This window comes from Perissodus microlepis, chromosome 6 (assembly GCF_051167445.1).
Source record: "Perissodus microlepis isolate ML-2025 ecotype Zambia chromosome 6, ASM5116744v1, whole genome shotgun sequence".
Taxonomy (NCBI): Eukaryota; Metazoa; Chordata; class Actinopteri; order Cichliformes; family Cichlidae; genus Perissodus; species Perissodus microlepis.
Genome location: NC_140466.1, coordinates 36,929,104 through 36,952,828, shown reverse-complemented (window position 1 = coordinate 36,952,828; position 23,725 = coordinate 36,929,104). Strand labels below are relative to the sequence as shown.

At 39.3% G+C, this 23,725-nt stretch overlaps 1 protein-coding gene across 1 annotated transcript in view; it reads right to left on the bottom strand.

Moving 5' to 3' along the window:
• The window catches only part of lcor (ligand dependent nuclear receptor corepressor), a 93,170-nt gene extending 71,125 nt beyond the window's left edge, over positions 1–22,045 (bottom strand). The window contains exon 1 of the mRNA XM_084932182.1: positions 21,817–22,045. Coding sequence (XP_084788308.1) covers positions 21,817–21,913 — 97 coding nt within the window. The 5' untranslated portion in view covers positions 21,914–22,045. The remainder of the gene's footprint in view (positions 1–21,816) is intronic.
• Between the last annotated feature and the right edge of the window lie 1,680 nt (positions 22,046–23,725).

Here is a 23,725-nt window from a genome sequence, read left to right as displayed (position 1 = left end):
CAGACCCAAACACTTTACAGCAGCTTGACTCAACTGGAAAGCAGCGGCCCTGTCAGCCCCAAGAACTGATCCCATGACACTGTGTGAGCTCTTTTATGGATACAAGAAAAAGATTCTAATGGCTTCAATTACACCTTTATCTGAGCCTTTTATCAACAGCATTTCACAGTAGACGAGAAGGCTGAATATGAATTGTACTTTACGATCAGTCAACAGGAAGAAGCTGATGAGTGTGTATGTGTGCGCGTATCTCGACTGCTCCTTCTCTTCGAGTGGCTGCTATTGGTCTTGCGTATAATAATAATTTTTATTGCTGGAACTTATCGGGTTTCACAAATTTGCATCAAGCCCCACCCAGCAGTTTTTCAGGAATACTCAGAAATAGCAACCCCGGCACACGAGACGTCGGTGCAGTGAAGGCAAAGACCTATCTGATAATCTGTTAATGCAACACACTGTTAAATGTAATTACTGTAATCTGGGCCTCAATAAACTGTGCAGGGACATAAAGTTTTGTTTGCTGCTTGTGTGCAGAGTTTATCAAACACCTGTCGCGTCACGTCCAGCATAACAGAGCTGTGTGGCAGCACTGTCAATAATTAAAACTACTAATTACTCCCCGCATTAAGACACGATACTGGTTATATTCTTATATAACTGTGTCTATTTCTCTGCACGTCTGACACTGAATTATCAAACACAGTTACAGGTTTGCAATAAAAGTCAGGAAGTCAATCACAACTGTCAGGACATTTTTATTGTATTGTCAGAAGTGGCAGACTGCCCGTCGGGAGCACCCACGATGAAAAGAGTAATATAGCAAACAGAAATGGGCTGACAGGTTCCACACATCAGCAGTGTCCCCAGTGCACGAGTACATGGTGCATATGCCCGTCTCTTCAAGGCATGCACCATCTACCAGCTTCTCTACAGTTAACAATTAGTCAAATGAGCCACTGAAATAGACAATCAGAAGAAAATCAAAAGAGGAAGAGGACAGATTAACTAAAAATGAAAAATGAGCCCCAGTCTGGAACTAGGATAGTAAATTTGATTTCATTTTCTTCAGTTTTCTGCTTAAATTCAGTGTCAGTGTTTGCAAGCAATGGTCACTGTACTGAAATACAATGAAATAATTGGCAACATATTGTTTTATTGTTCCTCTTATTAAATAACTGGTCACCAAACATAATGATTCTGAAGCGTTTCTGAAACTTTAAACAACCCAATGAAAGGATTTTGTGAACAATATTGATGATACTAGTGGGACAATAATTACACAGGTCTGCAAAGAAAAGATTTTTCAGCTGCATGAGATATTTTTGGTTAATTTGATGTTTTTTAGGGTGCTGAATCCAAAAATGATCTCCATTTCCCTCCATCACGTAAAACATGAGAAGTTTACATTAAAAAAAGCACAACAGCGATGAAAAAAATCTATATTTTATTACAATTAACTATGTATAATTCTTCTGAGATTACCTACCTTTCACTATGAACAAAATAACATGATCACCTCAGCTCCTCACCCCCCCCCCACTGACCCCCCTCAATTACTCGCATTTTCTTGCTCGTAGAAATATTAAATTCATGTAAGAATTCATTATTGGATATGGCTTTTTGACTCAAGTATAGGATACCAGATTTCAGTTTAAAAAGGGAAATTGTACGCTTCATTAAACTAAAAACATGAGTTTTGCAAGAAAACCTGACGAGATGGAATTTTTAAAATATCTTTCCCGGTTTCAGTGAGTAAAATCTATTAGAAACAGTCAAAAAATCCTATGCAGGTTTTTTGGTTGCAGACCTGTGTAAATGATTTGCAGTATGTTACCTTCTCTAATGTTTAACATCCAATTAAACTAAATAACTAAAACCGCCCCCAGCTGCAGACAGTGGAGGGGTCACTACATCCTAATCTTACCCAGGGCATAAGAAATGTCTAGAATTAGCACACACATTTTGGGGGGTACATTAAATTATTGTGAAACTGTTTATTCCTTTCTTTATCAAAGGTATAATTATTTTAATACTGAACCTCTTAAAACTGGGAAAATAACTAGATACAACTGGAAGTAACACCGGGACAAAATAAAGCAGGAACAAATGTGTTACCATCCATGTGTTACAAAGAAATTGCTATTTTCTCAATAAAAAAAATGATGCTGAGGGAAATTTCATGAAAGCGGAACGAAAATTATTTCTGAGACATGTTGAAATTTGCTAATTTGACAGAAAAGCACCACCTTGATAATAATCTGGAGTTTAATGTATCAGTTCATCTGAACATCATTAAGCTTCAAAGTTGAGCTGAAGCACGCAACTACTAAACCTACAGCAAAACACAGATGTGCTCAGGTGCACGGTCGAGTAACACCTTCAAGCATTCAATTTCAGCAATGCAAAAATCAATGGATTTATAGCAAACAACAGCTGTTTCCTCACGAACAAGCATTCGGCTGCCTGCAAACACACACCCACACACAAAAATAAAGACTTCAACTTTGGCCAGATGTGACTGAAATCTGATTAAACTGATGGAACTACAAAAAACTGTTACAGCTAACTGTGTGTCTGTGGTCTATGTTGTGTGTGGGCTTCTTGTTATATTTTCACATGACATTGAGATGCTTACAGTCTTACAGATAAAGGAAAGAATTCACAGACAGGAGGACAAATAAAGGAAAATGTCTGCATTTATTAGAGGAAATTCCCCTAAATGCACACACGCACACACGCACGCACAAAGACAGTTGTCTGCTGTCATAATTAGCCTTTCTAAAATACCAAAGATCAACCATCTGCTTGAGTATCAAAAAACATGCAAACAAAGGAGCAACTTGGTTTGTAAGTTTAGAGGGTTTCTGTTTGAACAGCATGTTTTCAAAGTCAGAAGTCTCCCCAAAGCATACCTGTCTCAGCGCACTGTGATATCACTGCTTGGTGTGGCTACAGGTGCAACAGAAATGCTTTGGACCACACCCAGCTGCTCAGCGTCGTATTACATTACACTTTAAATGAAAAAAGATCACTGCTACAGTTGGAGTTTTCATTTATGTAAATTGTAACAATAGGAAAGCTGAACCCTTTTTGGCAGGCTCAAAACTACTAATGCATGTTTGGCTGCATACACAGGTCAAGCCTGGGGCATGAAATCACATTTTTTGTACCTCAATGCTTCACATGATCCAGTCAACATCGGCAGGCACGCAAACAGGTCAACCGTAAACTTCTAGTTTTGAAAGTGACGCATTATGTTAAAGCCTAAATTGTCATCTTCAATTTCACTTCAGAGTGGTTCAGATTGCATGTTTTTTTTCCTCCTATTTGTTTCCACGTGAGAAGCATTTATTAAGAATTTGACATTTGCACAAGTCAAAAGTGTGATATGCAGTAAGTTTCAATGTGTGAAAAAAAAAGCGTTTTTCAAAATATTGTCACTTAGCAAAATCACTCGCCCTTTGCCGATAAAAAGAAAGGTCCATTTTTCCATAACATACATGGAGCACTGCTGTGAGTACAACAGTTTTAATTTGCTCTCATCGAGGCTTTGCAAGCTGAAAGCACAACAGACCTGAGAGAGCAGCCAAGCAAAAACATTATTTCCTCTGAAAGACAGAGCGAGAGACAGACAGCAAGAGCTAAAACTCCTCACCTGCACTGCCTACATGCACACACACACACACACAAACACACACACACACACACACACACACCATCATTACAGGAGCACCCCGTGTTGAGAGCTTGATAACTGCAGCCATTTGGAGCCGATGCTAAGTGCTATAGTGAGTTTAATAGGGGGCGACCACGTGACGCGCACACACATAATTGCTGACACACATACGTATCGACTTTTCAATGCACACATACACCGATATGACCATATGTCTGCTTTTAAGTCGACTTGTCGCACAGAGATACAGAGATTTTACCATTTGTGAGTGCGCCGAAGTGACAGACGCATATGGAAATATGCGTATGTCACTGCTGGCGCACATTGAGCACACACACACACACACACACACATCGCTGTACCCAGGAGGGCTTTAACAACTGGCCATAAATATTTCCCTTTTTGCAAATCAAAGGTCTGGTGGACTCTGTTAGTTTGCCTGTGTGTGTGTGTGTGTGTGTGTGTGTGTGTGTGTGTGTGTGTGTGTGTGTGTGTGTGTGTGTGTGTGTGTGTGTGTGTAAGATTGTAAGTGACACAGTCAGAGAAAAGAGGGAGAGGAGAGGGGAGCAGCAGTTCAATATTGACACAGCAGCAATGGAGCCTCCTCACATTAATATTAGATGATATTATCTCTAATATGGAGGAATGTTGTCTTCTTTTGCTCTACATACAGCACACACACACACACACACACACACACACACACACTTCCTCTCGATTTCATGTTTCCATGACTTCAGAGAATATAACACTGACTTACATATAATGTGTTGTAACGTCCCGTAATCATAACCACGGTTACCCCTTACCCTTATCTGTCCTGACCGACTTTGTTTTGTTTTTTATCCCTTTAAAGAAAGGACAGGTCTCCATATCTTGACTGTGTGAATCAATTCAGGTCCTAATAACATGAGTAATATCAACACACACAAAGTCATACACACAGACACACAGGAAGTTATCCTTGTCACGGTTTTATAGCCATATCTATCCTTGAACTGTTCCTTAAAGAGCTTTTTGCCCAATTTACACTCGCAGTCTAAACGTGGACAGTCCAAAGAGCTGCTGATACGCTGCGACACACCTTAGTTTAAAAATGTTCACGACTCATTAACCATATCCAAAACTGGCACATTGCAAAACAATGTGACCGAGATAAAGTTCACTTATCTGAACAGGCTGTTTTTCTCCCCCCAACCAGCACAAACTGAAAAGCACCAGAAAACTATTACAAATACTTTTAACTTGCCTTCATTTCTTTTTTTCTTCTCACACAAAGCTTTTCTGTTAAAACAGTCTCAAGATATTTGCAGCGGAATTTGTTGTATCTTCTAAACTTGCAGAAGTGATTTCACCCAAATGGATTTTACAAATATCAGAAATCACATCATTCTTTCATATTCTTGCATAACCTAAGTTTTATTGGCTTATCTATTCCACTGAATAGCTAACAGAGTAATTTAATTAAATACACGTATTTTCTTTTGTTGCTGATAGTTTAATTCTCCAAGGAGAAGATAGTGAAATTCAAGACTTCACAAAGTCACAGACAAGAACTAGTCCATAGGTACTAATCGCATCCTCTTTTTATAAACATTTTTCTTTTCATATGATTCACCTGAGTTTGTCCTTGTGGTTTTGATCTCTTACACCAATTATACAGGCCTCAGTTTCTTATTGGGGAACACAGTTCTTTATGAAAAAAAAAGAAAAAGGCAGATAAACCGTAGCCTACGCTGCAAAAGGCTGTGACAATCCCACCTTCCCCTACCCCATTTTTCTCTTAGATGAACTTTGAAAGGAATGTGTCCTTCTGGTTTTGACCCTCACATTCATTACTATATTACTTTGGGTTTCTCAGCGATGCACGTCACAGCGCTTTTATTGTTGTGTCAAAAACTGCGACACTGGCAGCTGAAATCTAATGAGCCTGCACAGTTAATTAACCAGAGCGAAATATGTTTTATGCAGTCATTTGAGTAAAGCATGCAAAATAACCACAAATTAGAATCACGGTGAAAAAAAAAAATAGATTCACTTCATTCATGTGCTTCAAATCTGATCACAACAGATTCTGTATCTTTTTTTAAGCGATGAAAATGCGATTACTTTGGAAATACTTTTTCCACACGGATGACAATTTATCTCCCAAGCAGAATATAAAATGCAAAGAAATTGCACTTTTTTTTGTCTCTATTGTGCAACTTTACATCTAGCTAATGAAACCACATGTTTGTGGAGCGTCTCTGTGCACATTTATAACAGCGCGTAGCCTTCAGTTCCATTTATATTACAGAGATCTAAACATTTACATGAACGGACCACAGTGCCATGATATCCGTGTGTACGTGTAATAAGAAGTAAAACATCATTAGAAAAAATAACGTCGATACATTAAAAGATACACCAACAAAGAAGAAATATGCAGGGAAAAAAAACCCCACCTGCCTACGCCTCAATTAATACTGTTTGTCTAGACACGCACTCATTCTGAGGGTGGGTGTCAGAAAATCCACCAGAATAAAAAGTTGCTGAATATAAGTGCCTCTTGGCAGAAATGAAAAAAAAAAAAAAAGAATATGAGAGCTCCTTCAGCTAGCTGCAGACGCACAGATGGATGACTGATTTCTTTATTCCCACCTCTGAAAAAGCGCAGCCTGTAGCAACAGTTTGTGACATAATCTTGATAAAATGTCAAAATACTGAAGGCAGAATAAAAATCAGGCTAGACTTGGGAAAACATGTTTGAAAATGCAAAGGAGTGATTGTGAGAAAGAAAATGAGACTGATGCAGAGAAGGAAGGAGCTGAAAAGACAGATAAAGCAAGGAGAGAGAAGCTGGTACGCTATGATGCCTGAAGAGAAGCAGAGGAAAAAAACATCTATGAACAAAGCAGAAGAAAACAAAGTAACCATGTGAGTTAAGGAGCAAAAGCAAAAATGTACTGAGTGGTGAGAAAGAGGAGATGATGCTGATGATGCAGAGAGAGCAGCAGATAAAAATACAAGTGACATTTCTCTTGACGGTGACGGGAGCGACGGCGGTGGTGTTCTTTGCCTGACCTTCAGCTTTATTGGAGTGTGTGTGTGTGTGTGTGTGTGTGTGTGTGTGTGTTTATGCAGCCTGGTGGGCTCGACGCCTAACTGAGGGTGACACGGTCACACAGAGGGGAGCTTACAGCCCCCAGTTCTCCAAGCCTGCCCGGTCGTCCCACGGCACAGCTGGCTCTGTCACTTTCACTTATCCTGCCAGGCTCCAAGTTCACGTGTACAGTAACACTGTGGCTGTGTGTCAGTGTGTCCGGTACAGTGCTGAGTAAAAGCCAGATGAAAAAGCTTGTGCGCTTTAAGGTGCACAAAATGATTTTTTGCTCTCCCACTGTAATCTGTAACCATAAAGAAACAGTGTCTGTACATTTTCAGCCAGGGTTACTAGGCTGGCTGCTGCTGGAGTTCAAGCAAGAAGGGAAGCTATGACATCTTTTTAAACTTTTAGCTGAGATGGCAGCTTTAACACTGATCATTATGCAAAGCATCAGAACTTGCAACATGGACTGTGGTTTAATATCATTTCATAAATTATGAGCACTCAATTCATGGATTCATATGAAAGCTTTCCAACTGAGTGTTATCTGAATAGGTTGTTAGTTAGACTACCTAAGCAGGTAGACTGGCGTACAATAATAATTCACTGCAACTTTTATTGTAATTCTAAATTAATATATTAGGATTACTTGTTTAGTAAAGACAACCAAACGGATGCAATTAATGCATGAATGAATGGGCGTTATGTGACAAATAGTATCAGAGAGCAAATACCAAACACAAGTTTTTTTCATGAAAGAATTACATATTTTTACTTAAACCTGCAAGATGCTTTTTTTTGGAGGCGATAATAATCTAAATCTAATAATCGACCATTTCTATCTTTGTGGAACTCGATATGAAAAATGGAAAAAGTGATGGGAAGACATAATAAACCTTTTTAGAGCCAGAACTCAATATTCTTGAAAACAACTTGATTTTAGAAAAACAAAACGCATCTCCGTATTTTTCATCTGCTTTTACATTAACCTGCTAATGCTAATTAAGCCTGTTGAACTCATATTTTTCTGTGTTTTTACACAGCTTAAAACACAGACTGCATGCATTCATGCTTTTCACACATTGGTGGCTGAAGCAGTAACACTTTTATAATACATTTCCCACTTCCAGGCTATTAACTAACACTGCTTATACTTATGCTCTTCTGCTGAACCCCAGTCCCCCCAAAACAGCCATTAGCAGTTCCTGAGAATAATCTGTGTCCTCGACTTAACCACTAGACATGCTACATAGAACTCAAATAAAGCTAAATTAAGCAGTGCCATTTATAATACCATATAAACAGCACTTAATTCATTTCTCTTTCTATTCTTCCTGCTTTTTACAGCAAAAAGGCAAAAAAGCAAAGTCTTCTTCTTTCTGTTGATTCTATTGTGTCGCTGGCATAGAAGAACAACAAAATAAACATTAGAAAAATCTGTTATTGGCTACTGTCCAAGGTGTTATTGTAACTGTTTTAGCCAAGATATTCCCCGACCCTACATGTTTTTTTCAGTTGACCAGAAAATATCACTAAGAAATGAATAACTCAATACATCCCATATGTCACCATGTCTGAAAAACAACAAGAAACATACATGAGAGCACACCTCCACGTGAGAACAGAGGAGGGAAAACTGGGCGAGTTACTGTAAACTATAGACAAACAAAAGTGAGCGTTAAGGCACTGCTGAAGAAATGGCTCAAGTCTCAGAAAATCAGCGTAGTGGCTCATCAATTCACAGGAAAGATTATCTGCTCCCTGCAATGAAGCTTTAAAACGTACTTTTACAACTCGCAGATTTTGTAGAGTCCACGTAATCAATAACTAACCAGAAAGATAATAAGTGATCTGAGTAGTTTAGGAACAGGTTAAGAATTTACAGAGCAAATACATTCCTAGACCGAGCTTTAAACAACAACAACAACAACAAATCTGATTAGTTTTTTAAAGATACCTTAAGCTACAAAACAGGTACTGTAAGTCAAATATCGAATATAGCCTTGTATTATTCACACTATTGTTCCACACTGTTGCATTGGGTTACATTATTTTTCTTTCCATAAACAACACCAACATACAAGATGCTGCTTGTAAAAAGACTTACTAAAGCACCAAATGTGGATTAATCCACCACTGAAATAATCCCAAATAAATGCACCATTTCCTCCTGTCCGAGTAATATTTGCTCAGAAAAATCCAATGTCCAAATGTTTTCGTGGGATTACTGAGTCTTAAAAAATGTTTTTGCATTGTTTAAGATTAAAAATTGGGAACCAATGGTCTTGGAGCATCAGGGAGACAGACTGTACTGAAAGACAGTTAATGTGTTGTTGGTTCTGGTGATTTAACAGTGATTTACTATTCAAAGTATTGGATAAAAAATAGACTAGCACCAGTCTGACCTTTGAATAATAACATTGCTTTGTTGTTTCTTCATAACTCGCATCTGGGCCACAAAAATGTAAATTTTGTCATACTGTCAGAAACTGCTGACAAGCTTCCACATGTACATAACATTACTCCCACATCTGTATTCCTGGTAGACTTACATTATTTTATATGATGCTGACAGATTCCTTCAGGCTGTGGAGACACTGTTTTGCTTTTTGTGGGTTTTTTTTTAAATTGATGTGTTTTGTTGTTTGTTGTTGTGTCTTCTTCTTTTTCCAACCAATATTTTAGTTTTTTCTTAACTATCGCAATAAAGCTTTAACATAGCTTTATCAGTATTTTGTTTGTTTCCCAATGAATCTCTGAACCTTCAGATTCCCAGACATGTCTGACCATGATCATCAAAACTGTGAGCTTCAAATTAAAAAATAAATAAATAAAATTAAAAATAATAATTATGGTTTAAAAAAAGGCCCCACAAGTGGTTTGTAGAGAGAGGCTGAAATGCTCATTACAACTGACAGCACAGAGACTATTGACAGAACAAAGAAAATACTTTAACTTTCCTTAGCAACAGGCTAAAAATGGACTAAATATCTCAAGTTTCTTTAAATATGTGAAAGGTCATGTTTTTTGTTTTTTTATTTCAAACTGCTCTACAGCCCTAAACATTATGAATGTGCTTATAAAGTAATCTTATTATCCAATAAAATCCTCACAAAATTATCACGTAGGTCTAAAGGCTCAAACAATACATTTAACAAACATGCATAAATCTAAACTACACAGAGCTCATTCCTATTGTTATAGACACTAAATAAAAGGAAAGAGTTAGGTAGTTATAATGCTATTGTGTACTTTAGTGTAACAGTGTATTAGTTTATTAAGAATAAGGTGCTGTTTAGAAATTTTGAAGCCAAAGAATATTAGTATTAATAGTGATATTAGTGAGTAAGTAATTTCCTACAAATATTTTTATTTTAAATTAAACTTTAAGAAAATGTTTGAGCTGCATACAGGGTCGTGGGTTGTGTTGAGTACTACAATGAAGTGAGAGCACATGGAAGTGGGCTAAGCCATTTAACATTTAATATGGCTCGAGATCTGATATCTTCTTTATAAATGTACGTTTTGACATTATGGATAAGAAAGATCTGGACCCCCCCCCCCAAAAAAAACAAAAAAAACAAAACAAAAACAGAATGAATCCCCTTAGGACAAAGAACAATCTCATTTCATCTTTGACATCGTTAGCTCAACAGACACTTCCACAAGAACACCAAATGCCTTGTTCCAAACAGAAGGTCACCTGTACAAGAAGCTTCAGCTATTACCACTTTGTGTGACAGAATGACAGTGAGGTCAGACTTCCTTGAGCAATGTGAGTCAGACCCTAAAACCCCATGGCTTCAGATGCCATTGCAGGGGATGACCCTCTGTTCAGCGTTACATACAATGACTGGTATGTACTTTTAATGACGATGACATTGCCAAGACTCCATCCACGGTTGATGAAAGTGGTCAACGACAGCTCTGAAAATGAGGACACAGGGACTGTGTCATCACTTGATTACGGCACAAAGGTTAAGCCTATTAGCATCGGCAATTAAGTAAGAATAAAAATGGTGAGCTATGCAGACAAAAAAAAGAGTTCAAAAATAAGAGTGGCACCGCGGCTTCTGATTGGTTTAGTCACTTTTTCTCCAGCCTTTGTCCCCCATGTTTGTCTTGACAAAAACACACTCCCACAAAAGTATTACAGTAACAAAAGCACATGGAAGCAGTTATGTTGAGCATGCGAGCTCAGATCGTTCCTTCCTGTCACACATTGTTTTGATTTTACACTCTGAGACATTCTCTGTTGTTCACAGACACTCTGAGCAGGAGCTGAGCTCACTAGCACACAAACGCACCATCTCAGAGTCCAGCATGTGACTTGTGTGTTACAGAAGCATGCGTGTGTCCATAAAGTTACAATAATGCTATTTTGTTTCACTTTTAGTTCTTATTTCTCCACTGAGTAGGGATGGGTATCGAAACCCGGTTCTTGTTGAGAACCGGTTCCCACTGTTTCAATTCCTTGGAATTGTTTGCCATTTTTGCAAACGATTCCCTTATCGATTCCAGTCGCCCCGAATGACGTCACCACGTTTCGGAGCGTCATTTACCTGGCAGGAAACACAGAGCGTAAGCGGCTCAAACGCTCAAAAGTTTGGTTATACTTTACGAGAACGGATGACAACGGGGCAGCTTGCAATACTTGCAAAGTCGATATTTCATTTAAGGGAGGAAACACTACGAATATGCAAAAAACACCCGATAACCTTAAATGAATGTCGTGTTTTTAATTCCGCTCCGGACTCGTGAATCTCAACCCAGCAGCAGCGGTAACGTTTGCACGTCCTCTCCCGTTAATGCGGCAGGTAAATAATCAACAACAGTGCATATTATGTTTGCGCGATCTGCCTTATCACAAAACCTGCCATTACTGTGCATTTAGGTGACCATGATGAGAGAGACAGACAGAGTCTGGCTGGCTCAGATGCTGGCAGTTGTCGCTGCAGTCTACTGGTAGCGTCTCCTTTCAGGCCAGGATAGACGAATGTCACCGAGCAGTGACTAAGTTTGTGGTAAAGGCTTGCACCCATTTGCCGCAGCAGATGCCCCCGATTTTCGGTAAGTGAATGTGTTTAATTGTAGGCAGGGACATTACTGGATATTCTTGTGTAATTGCTACAGAATAATTTATATTATACTTTGTTATTGCTACAGAAGAATATTTATTTTATTATTTTACATTTACAAATTTTTTTCCTGGGGACCCTGTGACATCCCATTGAAGAGCCGTAGGCTGGATCTCTTAAGATCTCACTGTCGGGTTTGTAAGGCCATGTTACTCCTAAATTTCTATCTTGTTCGAAGAGAAGATATAAAACAAAGTTCTAAGCTAATCGACCTTAGTGTTCTCCTTTTTTTAAAAAGAATCGATAAGAGAATCGATAAAGAATCGAATCGTTAAACAGAATCGAAAATGGAATCGGAATCGTGGAAATCTTATCAATACCCATCCCTACCACTGAGTGAATTTTTTTCTTTCAATCTAAAATCAAAAAGCTTCCACGCTAATGACATGTTGGCGTGTGTGTCTGTGTGCGAGTGCGTGCCACTATTTCCATGCACAACCATGCACGTGTTGAACATGCATGAAACAAACCAGCACATATCTGCATATAGCGTTGGAAACTGGCTTATTTCAGTCCCTGCTCACTAATTGTTGCATGTCGAATTCAATCCATATATTTTTAAATGGTGTATCTTAACTTTCTTTGTAAATGTTTCTTTGTTCTGAGGTGAGAGACTGCGTGTTAATCATTTGTATCAAACACAAAGCAACTAATATTAATGAAGCAGTTTTGTTGTCCAGCATGTTAGTTTTGGTCGAGGAATGCACACAAGTGTAGAAATTTAGCTGTTTTTGTTTAAACTGTCCAAATCAAACTTTTTTAAAATGTAATTTTGATTAAATTTGACTTGTTTTTTTTGTCAAAGTTGAAAAAGAATAAAAAGAGTGCCTTTTTTGTGAAAATCTAAGGTTATTTATTATATCAGTACTACCAAATGCCAAACGGTGCTCATCCTAAGCATGTTCACAGCATAAATTTATGTTTAAGTTAAGAATGATTACATCACTTTGATTCATATTCATGAGGATGTCCTGAAAAGAAACCCTGTGCTTCAACAGTTTCTTTTTTCCCTGTGAATCAGGAGTGGAAGATTTTCCTGTGTCTCCATGACCAATCTCATGTCCAACGCAAAATCATAATGAAGTCCTTTTCAGTCTTTGAATTGCAAATAACTGCTCATTGTTTCTGTGTCATTTGCTGTGCAAACCTCATCCATCATGTCTCCTCCTAGGATTTGTTGTATAAAAGCAACATAGCATAGCAACACTCCCTCTGCATACCTTCTCCCTCAGTGTCTCTCGTACTCTCCCATTTGTTCTCTCTACCAAGAACTACATTTCCCAGGATGCAACCGTGCACGGCAGCGGCACACTCTCCTCACTGGGCATGCTGCCATGCCTGGTGGGTAAAGAGTCTTTAAACAAACATGCAAGATTAAACCCAACAAACACACACCACACACACAGTGTGCTGACTTCAATGTACTAAAAGCAATGTATAGAAAGCAAACATACAAGAAGCAGTTCAGTTCAAATGATCATCTTTTCAGTTTGCAGTGATGAAATCTTTCTGTACCCGTTCCAACTTTTTCCTAATTAAAACTTTTTAAGTTGTAAAATGCATTATTGCTCACTTAAGCCAACAATATAATATAATGTAATATTTAATAACTATTATTTATTATAACAATTACTTTAACATTATCATACAGAAAAATGTTACAATGTTTCCTTAAATCAGGATTTGTTCGATCATGCTACCATTATTATCTTCATATTGTTAGCAGTACTAGAAGTTGCAATAACAGTATCACTGTCTAATAAGCTACAGTTGGATGTTGTATGAGGCAATATTTATATAGGACATTACATAAATACAGGTATAGACTTGTGCTTTAAAAAAATGAAAAAAGGCAAAGAATTTACATCTCAAAAACATTTAAGAGCAGAAGGTATTAGACCAGCAAAAATAAAAATAAACATTTTAAGATTAAATTACTAAAATTACAAGGTAAAGGAAAATAAATAAATACATATTGACAATACTGGCTTTACAATTACATTCTAAATCAGGGGTGTCAAACTCAAATACACAGTGGGCCAAAATTCAAAACTGGAACAAGGTCGCGGGCTAACATTAATATTTACTGAAAAAAAAAATCTTCCTCCAGATTTAAGAATGAATCTCTTCTTATGGACTCAAACAAGTTTTGCTGAAAAACTGAATATGGAACAAGCAAAGCTTAATACTAAACAATATATATATTAGCTGTATAATACCAGTAGGCCAGCTCTAATAATAATTTAGTATTGGCTTCGCGGGCCAAATGTAATTAGGCTGCGGGCCAAATTTGGCCCGCGGGCCAGAGTTTGACACCTATGTTCTAAATTAAAGTATTCCAAAAACAAACAAAAAAAGAAAAAGAAAGAAAGATATATACTTTTAACAATGTCTTTTAAAAAGAAAACATTGTTGTAGCCGACTATTTCATGTAGCAGATAATTTATAGAGGGGCTACAGCTAACCTCTACTAAATACTAAAATGTATTCTTGGTTGTTTTGTCAGCCACCTTGCCTGTGTATGACCTTGTTTAAGATAAACAGAAGCAAATGGAAAACTATCTTGTTTTTTTCCTCGAAGAAAATGCAAAACTATACATTAAAAAACAAAACGCCATGTTTGTAGAATAGTTTGCATGCTAAACTGCCGTACCTCCCCGTGTCGGATGTTTTGTCTCTGTGCTAATTTGAGTCCCAAATCATAGACATTAGGGCTTTTATTTATATATTCAACAATTCTGAAACAGGGCCGTTTGAAGACTGACTGTTGCCTCCACCATTTTATCCACTTATGCAGAAAACGTTGGCTTCGTCACACTGAAAGTGACACAAAGTACATAGTGGTACATGGTGACGTGCAACAGACAGCAGCTGATTACAGTTCTTAGCGGTGACTGCACAAATGTAAAGGTGGAGGACTCCTTTTGCTTTCATTTTGCAGTATTTCAGTTAGTACAGCAGGTAAATAATTTTTTAACAATAAAAATGTATGTGGCAAAAAAAGACCACGTTATATGTTATCACTTTACCGCGGTTACTGATTAATATACTTGATCATTAGGTGCTGTACATTTCAATGTCACTGACAAATAAAATAAGTGATAATCTCTAAGGTTTGTAGATTGTGGTGTCACCTTTATTAATGGGCCATAACAAACGTAAACTTCCTGTACTTAAAAAAACCTTCATAAAGTGAGTTAACACTTCTTTTTACTGTAAATACCTTCTACTGTTGATTATATAAACATGACATCCTGCTGCTGCTGGAGGGGTTTTGACAAAGATCTTCTTTCATATTAGTCTGTGAATGAAATGACAAAAAGTGCAGATTTTTCTTGCACGTGCAGCTGCCTGTGCACTGTCCCTTTAACTGTGAACCATGGCAGCTTACTACTGCTTAACCGACTGTTCACCCCACTTATTAGCTCATTAGCTGGTTCCTCTTGTTCCGGAATACCAAGGTGCTACTTTGTATTAATTAATTGTTAATGACAGTCTGAATGGCACACACTTCTATTCCATTAATGCTGAATTCCTACAAAGAAGAGGAGATTTAAAACAATTAAAGTATTTCTTAAGGTTAATCATCACAGTTGTATGATTTAGCGCAGGTTTTTAACTCTCACACACTTCTTAGAGGTGAGAAACAAACAGAATGTCCTCAATTTCCAAATATAGCCTCAATTTTAAGGTCTTTAGTTGCCTTTACAAAGGCAGAAGTACAGCACACACACCTAAGCTACTCCGCACCATTAATCAAATACTCTGAAAAACACATTGCTCAAATATGACCTTCCGCACAAAAGCAGCCACTATTGAAGCACTAGAAGGAATTCACTAAAGGCGGGTCCGAGTAAACATTCCTGCTGCTTTAAAGCCTCAGCACCTCTCGCCAGCGCTCTGTGTGTGTGTGTGTGTGTGTGTGTGTGTGTGTGTGTGTGTGTGTGTGTGTGTGTGTGTGTGTGTGTGTGTGTGTATTCCAAACACAAGCTCCAAACAGTGCATGAGCCCACATGGAGATCCAAAGAACTGTACCAGGGAGGTCAGGTAGTTCACATAAGACAAACTCACATGCATTAACACACACAATGGAACACTTACATAAATTTTTGGATTGAGTAACGAACGCCATGTACAAAGTTTAAGGAAGCAGAGGACTTTGGCCTGTGCTAAGATGGAAAGGGAAGAAAAAACAAAGAGAGAGAAAGACGGAGAACAAAATTGCTGCTTCCTTTCTCTCCAGCTTAGGATTGTCACACTGACCTTCATCTGCAAGCTTGAAGAAATTAAGAAAGTAAAACAATATATAATTAAGGGCAGACAATATAAGAAAACGTGCTTTTGAGAGGCTTCAGATATAAACTGTTTAATGACTCAAGCATATTTAGAACTCCAGAGAGGTTCATAAGTGTAAACCTCCCGAACCCGCAGCAGGCTCAGTTTTTCCATAATGAAACAACAAAAGAAAAAAGTATCTACATTTAATCACCCATGGATGAAGGCTAACATGACCAAGAAGAAACAGCTTGAACTAGATGTAACAACTAGCATAACAACAGTTTAGATGCATAAAGCAGGTAATTTGTTTTGTTTTCTTAATTGAAACATTGCTTAAACTATTAGCTAAATTCACTTTATGTATTAATTGACTGTTTAACCTCTAAATGTAACCAGGACCGCTCTGAATAAAATAAAGTTCATATGATGGCCTCAGTAGCTTTATCTAATTGCTCAGAGTGCCCAGCCCTGCTTACAGACTACAATAACAAGCATCCCAGTCTCTTATGTGGTTTTCAAAGTAACCAACACTTCTGTTGAAGATGGTCCAGTACTCACAGATAATAATTAGTCTCTCCCCATCGCTTTATGTTTCTGTGCCAAAGATCCCAGGGGAGGAAAACAACAAAGAAGTGACTAAAAAAAAACCAGAATAACAACAACAACAACAGCCATGCAAAATGGCTTTTTTTTAGGAAGTCACCTGCCATCCTCCTGTCTTGAGAAGTGAAATGAATTTGTCCTTGAAAGCTGCCATACTTTCCAACAGACTGCAACAACAAGATGAAATACTTTTGGTGCTTGGAAACAAATTCAAACTGGGATAAAAGACGCAGGCGTGTAAGAGAAAGGATGGTGGCTGGGATCTTTCAGGTAGTTCGGCGTGTATGAACGAGAGGCAGGACGCCGCTGTAAAAAGAGCGCGTCGCTCGCTGAACCGTTTTCTGGATAAATAAAGGTTCTCACGCACATACGCACCTTCTGTCGACACTCTCTTTAGCGCCAGTGGTGCATTTTGCTTTTTCACCGATGGCAACCCCCCACCAAAGAGAGCAGCCCTCCTCCCACGGGGCTCCTGATTGGCATGGATCAGCCCCTAAGGCAGCTCCACATATATACTACAGCGGCAGAGGGTGTGTGTGTGTGTGTGTGTGTGTGTGTGTGTGTGTGTGTGTGTGTGTGTGTGTGTGTGTGCGTGCGCGCACGCATGTATAATGAAGAGTGCATGTAGAGATTTACAGTGTTGGCATCCGGTCCGGTCAAACGTGTGGACCGCTGCCACTCTCCCCCAACAGCTCTGGATAAATGTGCCATGTTTTGTTTTCCTTTTCAGGAAGCCCATGAAAAGAATTAGCAAGATGAGAAAGTAGCAGGCAGATCTCTTGGGGCGTCCATCTGTCCATTACTGAAATAAAAGCTGTCCAGTCGAAGAAGGAGGCGTGATTGAGGGATAGAGGGATTTTGTTGACTTGATAAGACAAGGATGGAGCGCAGTGGGTAATCAAGGGAAAGGCAGAGAGATAGAGTGATAGAAAGATGGACAGATAAATAGAAATCACTGGGATTTATTCATGTATCGACACACTAAACCAAAACGGATAAACTTTCCCATCACAATTTAACTGTAATTGCAGGAGACATTTGCTGTCTTTATAGCACATGCTGCCAAATCCTCTTGCAAAATCAGCACGATTCACCTCAAACTCATTCATTAATCAGCAGTAAACAAAAGGAAATTACCTGGAAACACTCAGCTCAAAGGACTACAAATCATGTGACAGAGTTAGCACTTAAAGGTGGAAAAGACCTGTGAACTACTGAGATACCCACAGAATGTTAACCAGCAATGGTTTCACCTAAAGGAAAAGCTGAACTGTCGCTTTTTGTTTCCTTAATATTGTCAATATTTCTGTTTTGAGCTTAAAATTGCCAAACATTACTCCATACTTTACCAATATTTTTGGTCTTGTTTCTTTTGGATTGCCTTGTGTTTTATACTGCAATCCTCTCTTGATTGGGTTTTACTTGGTTAAAAAAAGGTTACACAGACATCAACCTTGGGTTGTCTCTTACTCTTTTTGAGTTTTTCTTACATTTTGCATTGATAAAGTTCATATGAGGAGGCTAACTCTCTCACTGAAGTGTGCTCCTTATACAGTATATCTGTAAGCCTGTTGTAAGCCTGTCTGAAATCACTCATTCTTTTTTTACTTTGATGGCCACTGTTTGAAAACTTTCACCAAATATTAGATATTAGTGATGCACAAATATTGGCCCTGATGACTGATATCAGTATGAGCAATTAAGAAAGCAATCAATTATCAATATCGGTAGATTAGAAAGGAGGATATAGAAAAAACATTACATCAAAAATTACCACAAAAAAATAGTGCTGGCCAAATTGTTATTTGGAACCTCAGTAATGGCTCAGAACGGCACAATCGGTACACCACTACCAACTATGCTGACTAACTGCTCTGCTGCCATCAGTACCGCGCTTAGAAATGTTGGAAGATTTAAGGGGGAAAAAAGCAATCTGCCACTCACACTCACACCTCTCTCTCTATCTCCGACACAGTCTGTCTCTCTCCAGCACTGGCACAACCTTTCAGCAATCAAATTAGCTACACTCCCTTCCCCAGAATATGTGTCAAAGGAATCAGCAGTTGGGCTATATTTGCTCCCAACTCATAATGTTAACCTTTCTATGGCATATAGGCCCTAATTTATTATCAGTGCAGCACAGGGTAAAAAGATGAGGCTCGTTGTGTCGTCAAGTTGCATCCATGCACGTCGCAGTGCAATGTAATAAACTGTAAGGTGTCCATCTTTCTTGGCTGACCTTCTTCAACCAAATGTCCCCGCCACCGTTAACAATATGTTAATAATAAGGCTGCCTCGTAAAGGTACAAATTCTCATGCCGGAAAACCTTCCTTATAACAAGGCTGACGCCTGGAGGCTTCTCAGGTGTCAAGTTGAGAGTTCTGAGTTTCCTTTAAGCCGGGATTTTGTTTTCAGGTTCAGAATGACACCTTAGAGGCTTAATGACAATAAGCATGGCAGTTCGTTGTACAGTAAAGTCAGTGAGTGTGTGTTACATTATGAATCTGGGCATTTGTCTTGTTGTTTCTGATGATTACGCTTGGGTACATGAAACTCAAGTTTAACGACTTTTATTACAACACTACTGATTTTTTTTCTTCTGTTTCTAGCAGCACATTCCTCTGTGCTGGAAAACCCTGCCTTAAGTCACTAAAGTCACTGCTTTTCATTTAGTGTTCGCCACCTTTCAGTTTTACTGTTGCTAAGACAAACAGAAAGTGTGAAAACCTCACACTTTCTGTAACATTTTAATATCCAAACACAATATAATAACAGTGCCAACTCCCAAATGTTAACGAGCTATAAATTTAAAGTAGCCCGATTTAATTTTTTTTCTTTTACACATCTTTCTGAAACTAATTCTCAACCTCTCATAGTTCAACAATGGATAAGAACATGGCAGATTTCAATGTGAGCGCTGAGAAGCCGCTGCTGCCTCTCGGCCCAGCCCTACGACTCACCACGCACTGCAAACCAGTGAATGTCAACAAGCAGAAATGAAGAAATATGGAACTTACATGCACACACATACAGCACCCCATACAGAGCTAAAGCATGCTGTAATATCCAGCTGTGAGTTCATTATTGAGCTTTGTGGTATCTGTGTCCCCTGTGGTATCACTGTGATATTACTACACAGATTCTGGATGCACAGGAGCTTGCAGGGTGTTTATCATACTTAAGGTATCCCTATCAAATGTAGTATCATTACAGAATTTCTACGGCGCCTTATATAATCCTTACTGAATTATCTGCTCTGCCTTTTTTCTGTTTTTTTATAGGTTACACGAATCTCCTTTTCATTATGAGTAACTGCAAGCACCCCCCCCCCCCCCCCCCCCAAACTGTGTTACACTTAGTGGGGAGGGGACAAAACCATCCCCAAACCCACAGAACCAGTAATGTTATACATTATACAAAGTAAAAGGGCCACCAAAACCAAATAAATAAAATCCAGTCCTACTGTGTGAACTTTGAAAGTCAGTTTGTGAGTAAAAGCTACACATGAAGTCAGTGAGAAATCCAAGTTCAAATGGAAAGCAAACCAAGTCTTGTTTCTGCTTTTTCTTTCCTGCTGTTTACTGTGATACTTTATGGCTTTACGCCGAACACATCAGCTGAAGGTCAGAGATTAGCCAGCCTTTTAATTTACCGCTAGCTGCACTCCTTCGGTTTGACCTTTTCTCACTAAAAGGCACCAAGAGCCGGCTCGGAATCAGGCCAGGCTATTAAAAAGCGCTCGAACGGGTAAGTAGGTGACAGGTCAACGCTCAACATCTGGACACCGAAACGCATCCAGCAACACCCCGACTCCTCCGCTGCCGCTGTGCGTGATGCTTATTCTTCTTCTTCTTTTTTTTTTTTTTTTTAATAAATCGCCAATAAAAGCCGGATTGGGAACCAGAGAGAGACTCGAGGAAACCCGTGGAGGTTAGAAGATCAGAGGCGAAGAGGGGGATGATAATCTTGCCGTAACATCGGGAAAGGTTGATGTAACCGGATTAAACCGAGCTAATGAAATACACCACAAATGGACGACTGGGGCAGGAGAGGGGATGGTGGGTGGGAGAGATGTATAGACGATGAAATCCAAAATAAAAGAAGAAACGAAGTCAAAGAAGGGAAGAGGTTCAAACTGATTTTTATCGGCTCTTCAATAAGATAAGATCTGAATTTTTCCGCTGTCCCAGCAGGAGCGACAACATGCGATCATACGATTAAAAAAATGTTAATGTAACTATTAATGTAAACAGCGAACCTGAAGCACAGAGCTTTTTCCACCACCACCACATCCAGGAGCGCCGTTTCAACAAGTCTCAAACCCAATTTACAGGCGGACACTAAGACGTTTGTCCCTGTCGACCCCCCCGCCTATAGATTTCCTCCCCCCTAAAAACAAAATTATGCCCACTGACATTTCCCTCAATGCAGCAAAGCGCGCTCCCAAAAGCCGATTTCCAGGGCAGTTGAGGGGGTGGGGGTGGGGGGAGTGTCATGTTTGAAGGCTGAGGGCGCGCGCCACCCTCCCCTATTAAAAAGCTCATCCGGCGCCGCGCACTCGGGCACGGGCCAACCTATAGCGGGGCAGCCGATTGGCCGAAGAGCAGCTCCATCTGCGCACGTGACTTCTTCTGCTTACAATAAATAAACAGCTATAGAATAATACTTCAAACGACTCCAAATGGCCCCGGAGCGCTCACAGCCCGGTTAAAGAGACTCATAACAGGCAAAGTATCCGCACACACAAGTTTGCAGGTGGAACAGAGGGCCCCACAACACGGCTCAAAGTTGGAGCTGAATCGTTTTTGGATATGTCCGGTGGGAGGCGGGCAGCGCCAGGCAACAGCCGTGCGCAAAGAAAAAAAATGACAGCTTCATGGAGACCCTATAGGCTTACTAGTGGACATTAGGCCCTACATACCCGGCACTTTGCTCCTCACACTTCAGCCAAAACGAAAACATACAGTTACCGGCACCCGCCGGGCGTCCGGACCGCGGCACACACACGCACACACACAATGCCAAGCGAGCTTACCTACACAGTGAATGAGTTTGTGCCTCCAAGAGTCAAGTTCCTGCCGAAAGCCGCGCCTCTCTATCGTGCATTGCTGCCTTTTGCACAGACTCGCCATTTTCTATCGGCCCCTCCCGTGGGCGCGCACATACTGCTGGGTGCTTCCCTGCGCGCACGTCACCGGTGGTTTTTATTCTAGGGCTGGGTGGAGAGCGATATGAGGGGGACGGGGCTGCAGCATCCCCCTTTCTATAGCGCTCATATGTCCCACCCACCAAAAGCGCCCCCTCCCATCCCTCCCAGCATCTCTCTGCGCGAGGGTGTGCTGCTGGCACTGGCCGTTTAATGAAATGTTGTGTGGAGTAGCCTATAGCACATGGCGCCTGCGCTCCAAATTTGCCATAGCTTACAGCGACTTGTGTCAAAGGGTTTAAAAATGCGCATTGTTTCAATCAACAGATGTGAGACACGTACAGCTGCCCCGGTACACGGGGAACGGGGTTATCACGGGTAAGAAGAGAAGTTATTTAGGAAAAAACAAACTTATACAGTATTATTTTTTGAAGGCATCTATAAGCGCATTGGTGGGACGAGACCGTAAGGTGCCTGTAAGGAACTTTCAGGCCATCCAGCGCCAAGTCAAACATTGAGGTTACACATTAAACGTTCATAGGATACAGCTAATTAATTCATTACTATAACTTCTCTTTTAAAGGATAGTATTGCCTTTTGTTAGTCTACTAAGTGGTCTTAAATTAATAAAGGCTCAACCATTAGCCTATTCCTACCCATCTACTGCAACTTGAGCGCCTTTTTCATGTTCTCTGTAAGATGGAGCAAAGACTTCAGATCTACTAATGAGTCTAAAAGTTCCCTGGGCCCCAAAAAATTGACAACTACCGGACTGCAGTAAATTATGCAAAGAACTGTGGGATATTAGAAAGTTACATGTATTAAAATGTTGATATCAGTACTATTTTGAAAATCTGACTAATCTCATTTAAATGAAAGCTTATTTCCCACCAAAACACCCGAGCTCAGAGGCAAAAATGAGTCAAAATATCGCTTTGTTAGCTGTATTTTGGACTGATGCTGTATGACAGGGGAAAAAACACACAAAATACAAACCATACACATACTGCCAAACACTTGGCCATGCTCAGTCTTTCTTGCTGAATTTGTAAGAGCTGAGTCAATGATCCAAAGTTAATATGATCTTTTTTTTTCAAGGCACAATTTGATTCAAGCATTTATGTAATTTTCCACAGGCTCATTACGCTTTCTATCTTGTTGTCCTTATGACAAATGCATTCATTTTTCACTCACATCATTTATTTCTCTAACTTAGACACTTAACGCCTGTATTCATCTCCAAAACAAAAGCTGATAGAAATAGCAGAAGATTCTAAAATCTTGTCCACCACTTTTTGTGTCACTCTGAAGAAAAAAAGAATGTAATGTATTAAATTTATAATGTCAGAAAACCAGTAAGTGGTCAGTGAAGGGAATTTAAAAAATTCACGGTCAGGTTAACTATATTAAATACATGGTATCCTATTAATGCAAATAAGATATAAGTGTGCACCTTGTTTATGCACAGTTTGAATTAGTCTGTATCTTAACAGGCACTGTGTACTTCATGCTTCTGAGATTAAGGCAGGTCGATTGCCCTGTCTCTCTAACTTGTCTAAATTGTGCAGAAATTGACCAAAATTTCAGAACAAATTTCATCTCATACTTTGTGCAGAATATAAATTGGGCTCTTCCATTTCCCTTCTATAGCACCATAACAGCTTCATATACCCAAAACACATGTTTGGCTCTACATTATTTGTCTAGAGTTTGAAGGCTTGATAATTGTATTCTTTATTCTATTAGGCTAATATTGATAAATGATAATCAGTTTCTAATCACACGTGCTTCATTGTTG